This window comes from Rhincodon typus, chromosome 26, assembly GCF_021869965.1.
Source record: "Rhincodon typus isolate 14 chromosome 26, sRhiTyp1.1, whole genome shotgun sequence".
Classification (NCBI taxonomy): Eukaryota; Metazoa; Chordata; class Chondrichthyes; order Orectolobiformes; family Rhincodontidae; genus Rhincodon; species Rhincodon typus.
In genome coordinates this window covers 41,045,768-41,052,281 of record NC_063357.1, presented here as the reverse complement: position 1 = coordinate 41,052,281, position 6,514 = coordinate 41,045,768, and the positions used below count along the sequence as shown (strand labels likewise).

The 6,514-nt window shown below is 42.8% G+C and overlaps 1 protein-coding gene across 2 annotated transcripts in view; it reads left to right on the top strand.

Moving 5' to 3' along the window:
* The first annotated feature begins 1,350 nt into the window (after nt 1–1,350).
* LOC109911325 (spinster homolog 2 (Drosophila)) overlaps nt 1,351–6,514 on the top strand; it is a 93,949-nt gene continuing 88,785 nt past the window's right edge. Inside the window, exon 1 of one of the 2 annotated variants that reach the window (XM_048612832.1) lies at nt 1,351–1,733. In XM_048612832.1, the coding sequence (XP_048468789.1) occupies nt 1,379–1,733 (355 nt within the window). In that variant the 5' untranslated portion in view covers nt 1,351–1,378. Of the gene's footprint in view, nt 1,734–2,380; nt 2,409–6,514 lie in introns of those variants that run through there. The other variant, XM_048612833.1, reaches the window with a different exon arrangement.

Here is a 6,514-nt window from a genome sequence, read left to right as displayed (position 1 = left end):
CTGGAGTGTGCAGCACTCCCTGCAGGACTGCGCATATCTCTGGAGTGGGACTTGCACTCACAGTTTTTTGACTCAAACAGGACCACGTTTTAACTCTGGGAAATGTCAACTTTTGGAGAGCTGCGTATCAAAACATCTCTGACAATTACCATCATGTGAGTTTAACTCTCATTTCCCTTTCCATAATTCGGAACAATTTCCGAATATTCGTCTTCGACTTCAGCTCCTGGTGAGAAAGGTAGTGTCTCAGAAACAAGTGAGAAACTGAAAAAGAATTTCTAAGAAACGGTAACAGAAAAGTGTATAGAGTGCGGGTGGCAAATCTGCCATACAGTCCAGCCGCACAGAAACAGACCTTTTATTCCAACCTGTCCACGCCGATCAAGTTTCCCAAACTAAAGTAATCCCACTTCCCTTTGGCCCATATCCCTCTAAACCTTGCCTATCCATGTACCTGTACGAATGTCTTTTAAATGTTGTAACTGGACCTGCATCTACCACTTTTCCTCTGGGAGTCCACTCCATATAGGAACCACCCTCTTGTGTGAAAAACTATACATTCCTAACAAACTGCGTTTAAATGCGTTCAGAGATAGCAGGAACTGCAGATGCTGGAGAATCTGAGATAACAAGGTGTAGAGCTGGATGAACACAGCAGGCCAAACAGCATCAGAGGAGGAGGAAGGCTGAAGAGACGTCTGTGTTCCTCCAGCTCTACACCTTGTTATCTCTGCGTTTAAATGCGAGCGAGTTTCAAACCCATAAAGTTACAATTGGTCAAATGAACTGGGTTATTTACAAATTTAAAATGAAATATTGAAGGAAGTATAATCGTGAAGGTTTTCTTAAACAGATCTGACGCAGTGTATATGTTACAGATTTAAATTCACTAATTAGCTGAATGAGGGGATAATTTTGAGCCTTGTGGTCTGAGACAGGGGGACACTGGTAGACCCACCGGTCACTATTCTGAAGAAGGGGCATATCAGACTCCAAAGGTTAACTCTGTGTCTCTGTCTGTCTGTCCACAGACTCCACCAGATCTGCTGAGTTTGTCCAGCATTCCGTGTGTGTTTGTTCGAAAGCTCTAGCATCCGCAATATTTTCTTTTTGGAGCCAGATTTCAGGGGAGCGATAACGAAGGAGCCGAGGGCAAGAGCATTTGGGAATAATAGGGCAGTCAGTGCAAAGGTGCCTCTTCTCGGGGTTTCAGGGAGACTGGTGGTGCGTTTTAAAAAGAGGGAGGGTGCTGATCTGCGTGGGGTTGTTTATTGGGGCGGCAACACGCTGTTTTGTTGTTTGAGAGGAGGGGCTAATGCAGTTTTATCTCCGCCCTTGGTGTCTCTCTCTCTGAGTGGTGTAGTGTGTGTGTGTGTGTATGTATATTTCTGCGGAGCTCCGCATCAATTACACTGAAACTGACATCAGTTACCCTGAAACCGACATCACCTCCACCCCAACTCCATTCCCCAACCCCCCCTCCTGCAGCCCCAGACCTCTCTCCTTTGGGAATATGTGTGTGGAGAAAGAGACATCAGACTGTCCCCTCTCCGGCTCCTCGGACGAGATCCGGAGCCTGAACGGCGCTCCCTCCTCCTCTGCCTCCGCCGCAGATACGCCGTTCAGCCCGGCGGAGAAATTCCGGGCTTTGTATCGCCTGCGCCCGCACATCGCCGCCGGGGTGCTCAGTTTCGGCTACGTGGTGAATTATATGGATCGCTTCACAGTGGCAGGTAAGAGGGGGAGGCGAGGGAGATGCTCTGGAACCTCCCAGGTAACTTCTACCTGTTCTTTTTAATTAAAAAAAACAAAATTCTCCTCGTGTAGGATCTCCAACCCCAGCTTCTGTGGGACCGGGGTCAAACAGGAGATTTAACCTCTTCTGTGTTCTCCCTGCCCCCTGCCTGTTCAACTTTCCCTGGGATGTCTTCCCTTCTCTCAGATTCTGTGTTATCCTCACCCCCCCCCCCCCTCACCCCCAGTTGGCAGTGATGTGCCCCTCTGAGACCAGGAGGGCAATGCCAGGCTATGGTGCCCTCTCCTCACCGCCGCAGGTGAGACACAGCTCCCCCACCCCGAGGTCGTGGGTCAGAGATTGATGGAAAGAGCTCCAGAGTATCCCCCCACCCCAATACGTTTAAGTCCGATCTCAGTCTTGGGTCTCAGTCAACAACAACAAAAACCACTTCGGGGGAATCTGACCTGTTTCCAGGCTCCAGTGAACACCAGGGCCCGGGAGATGAAGCAGTGTTTAACATGTCCAGCAGCTAGCTCGCTCCAAACAGCAGCTGCTTATCATAGAGTGAATGTTATAGCCTGACCACCCCGTGCTAAATACTTTGCCTCCTGTCCTTTCATTCCCAATTCTTAAATTTTCTTCATCACAGACAGCTCTGACGACCTTACAGGTGATCCAGAAAGTGAATGGGCCTTGATCTAGTGTAATTATGTTCTAGTGTAATATTATACTGTAGTCAAGTTATAGTAATGTTATAGTGTGATGTAATTGTGTAGTTATGTTATTGTGTAATGTTAAAGAGCACTTATACAGTACCCATGTTACGGTGTAGTTATGTTCTAGTGTAACGTTATAATGTAGTTACATTATAGTATAGTTACTTTCATGTCATTATGCTATAGTGTAAAGTTCTAATGTAGTTGTTATTGTGTAATGTCGTAGTGTACCTACGTTATACAGTGTCTATGTTACAGCATAGTTATGTTTTAGTGTAACGTTATAATGTAGTTACATTATAGTAATGTTCATGTCATTATGCTATAGTGTAATGTCCTAGTATAGTGATGTTATTGTGTAATGTTGTCGTGTACCTACATTAGAGTGTACCTACGTTATAGTGTAATTATAGACAGGTTCAGTCTCCCTCTGAGCGCTTACATTGAAAAAAAACCTACAGGTAGGTCAAGCCTCCCCTTTTGTTGTACAGGAGACATGGCCATTTTGGGCTGGTATTGACAATTCTAATTAGATTCTCCTCTTAATATCATCCTAATTAGTAATCAACACTGAAATGTGTATACGTTATTTATAATATTACTGTGGGTAGGTAAAATATACAGGCAAGTAATTCAAGGACAGTACCTTTACTAGTTGTAAACTAGCATTGCTAAGTGTAAAGATTGCATCTTGTTTAAATTCACTAGTAGTTATTTAACCTGACCAACTGTCTGCTTATGGGAGGTCTTCTGGTACAATGGATAGTTTCCCTGTCTCTGATCTAGAAGGTCATCCCAGAAGCCAATGTCCAAGGAAGGGTATATGCACAACGCTATACCAATTGAGTATCAAGTAAAAGTAAAGTGCTGAAGATTTGAAATAAAAACAGAGTGCTGGAGAAACTCAGCAGGTATTGGCAGCATCTTGGAGAGAGAACAGAGTTAATAATTCAAGTCCGGTACCTCTCTTCTTTGGAATAGGTTGATTATGAATGTGTAAATTTGTCCTCCCCAGTCTTAAAAAGTTAATGATTCAGCCCTAAATGTGAAGTCTACCCATCTCAGGGACTATATAACTATCTCAAACACTATCCTGCTCAGAATTTGTTGCCAAAATACAGTGCATTAATTGGAACACTATTATTAATGTGTAAATCATCCAGCAACTTTTGACAAGGAAGAGATACATTGGGAATTATAAACTCAGTGCAAGTTTCTGAAGAGCATGTGTTGGCCTCATGAATACCACCGCTTGTTTTCAACCTCCATGAGTTTGAGAAATTGTTCAATGTGCACACTTGTTTCCATTTGAAACCACTGCAGAAAGTTAGGGCTGGGCTTTCCAACTAAGGCAGGTTTTTAATAAGGACTTTTATTTTTCTGTAATCTCGCTCACAGTCTCCAGCTCAGAAAAAAAACAAGTGAAGCTGAAGAATCATTCCTGTTGGTAGAAAATTGTTTCTAAAGGATTTTAAAACTTGAATTTTAAATCACACTTTCCTTTCCTATCATTTCTCATCGTCTAATCTCTTCTTTCTCTCTCTTTGTTTCTCTTTCTGTCCCCGATTTCATTCCAATTCAGAATAATTCCTTCTGTGATTCCTTGCTTTCTTTTTCTAGCCTTAAATTGCTCTGGTGGAGAAGATAAATTCTTGATTGCTGTCATTCAGTAAAGTTCAAGATGCCCTCAATGCGCCAGTCAGAATTAGAATTAGATTTCAGTGTCAGGTGTACACAAGTACAGGAATACAACAGCACACTGAAAAGTGTGCAAAGTCACCATTTTCCAGTGAGTCAGCTCACATTCCCATAATTTGGAGCACAAGTTGAGCTGAAGGTTGAGGAATAAAGGCTGGATAACCAGGTGCATCATGTAATGATCCACTGCAAGAAAATCTATAGCTTGTCTTTTCTTGCTTTGTGCTTTTTGTGATGAGGCCTCACTTGACACTGGTATGGACCAGGCACAGACTAGCAGGTGTACGATGGGGTCTGTATGTTGAATAGATTCAGTGCTCACACTGTATCTGCAGCGACCAATTTGCAGTGTCCTTCAGTGTTGCTGGGTCAAAGCTCTCTCCCTGGCAGCAGCCTAGAGACTGCAATGGTTCAAGAAAGCAACTCACCAACTCAAGGGCAATTAGGGATGAGCAACATAGACCGCCCTACCCAGCAATGCTGACCTTCCATGAATGATTTAAAACAAAATCCATTTGAACAATTTCAAAGAAGTTTTGCTTCTGTCAAGCAACATAAATGACCTGGAGCAAGCACTTTGAAATGCATTGTGATTATAAACTGGCATGAAAATGAGGGCGATATATCTTGCACACGTAAATGGGCTAAGGTGCAAGATATCGAAAGCATCGTTCAATGATTAAACCACAGGCAAAATGGATTACAAAATTCTTTATTTAAATTGGCTGAACCGGTTACCCAGTAAAAAACAGTATCTCCAGCATCTTTGAAAAGATGGTGCAATGTATTGTGAGTCTGTCAGGAAGATGAAATGAGTTGTGTGGGGAGTGGGGGCTGAGTGAAGAATGTGATCCATTGATTGAAAAAAAATTCTCCATCAAATTAAAAAAAATCATCCATCAAATTAAAAAAAATCAACTATAAATCATTTGAAGAAGGTCAAGTTCAAAAGTGAAAATGTATCCATATCTCAAACTGAAACTACCTGAAAAGAATTGTCCTCATTTCTGTTGCCAAAAATCGCAATTAGTTTCTCAAGAGACACAGGGTTGAATCTTATTTATTGTAATGTACTCACTTCTGGAGCTCACGTACTTGTATATTTCACAGGTGGGGAGATGGCATTTCTGTATGTCGCAGGGAGAAGGGGTAGTTAATTGTAAATTTCAAGATGAGAGGGGGATATTTGTTTATAGAAAGAGGTGCAATTGTACATTTCACGGGGGGGGTTTCATTGTATATTTTAAAGCTGGGGAGGGGATATTTCTATATTTAAAATATATGGAGGGGTGTAATTGTACACTTTACATGTGGGGGTAATTATTTATTTTAAAGGGAGGGGTAATTATTTATTTTACAGGTGGTGAAGGGTCATTGTATATTTTGAAGATGGGGCTGATTGAAAGTTATGTGGGTGCGGAAGGGGTAACTATGTTTACCCTCTCCACCCACCCCCGCCAACCTCCAGTGTTTGTTCAGCTCAGTCAGTTTGATCTGAAGAATATCAGAGCAGGTGAATTACCTTTTCCTCTCAGCAATTGATCAATTAAAAAGGACAGGCAGAATGGAGCACTCAATTATTCAAGTCTGAAAGCAGACCAGCTGGACACAGAACACGGTGAAAATTCTTTGTCCTTTTTACTGGGTAACCGGTTCAGCCAATTTGAATAAAGAATTTTGTGATCCATTTTGCCTGTGGTTTAATTGTTGAACAAGCCTTTCGATATCTTGCATGTTAGCCCATTTACGTGAGCAAGATATATCACCCTCATTTTCATGCCAGGGGTAGTGGGAGACATTGCTGAGTTTACCTGTGAAGCACATCACTGCAGGCTAGTGGGTGTCAGTGTTTGTGTGAGACATTGTGTGTGAGATTCTGTGCATTACTGACTGATGCAGGATGAACAATTACAAATGACAGAGAAGAAGAGGTGTCTGCTTTTGTGGTGGTTCTGTAGCTTCAATAGATTCAGTGGCCGGGGGCGAGAAGGAGACTTTAGAACATCTTTCCCTTTCATTTGATGGAAGGCTGCTAGAGGTGATCTTGATTCAGTGGCTGTTAGCTAAATACTCAGCCCGATGTGGAACGGAGCTGCACATCTGTAAGGGGCCCAGACCGAAGTCTAGTTTGTGCTGACGTTGTCTGGAGTGGCAACAGAGTGAGGACAAGTGGTATCAGCATCCAGTCCAGGGAAGGGAAGGATCAGTGTACACTCAATGTGATCTTCATGTGGGCAGAAGAACTGAGCTCAGAAATAGTAGGAACTGCAGATGCTGGAGAATCTGAGATAACAAGGTGTAGACCTGGATGAACACAGCAGGCCAAGCAGCATCAGAGGAGCAGGAAGGCTAACGTTTCAGG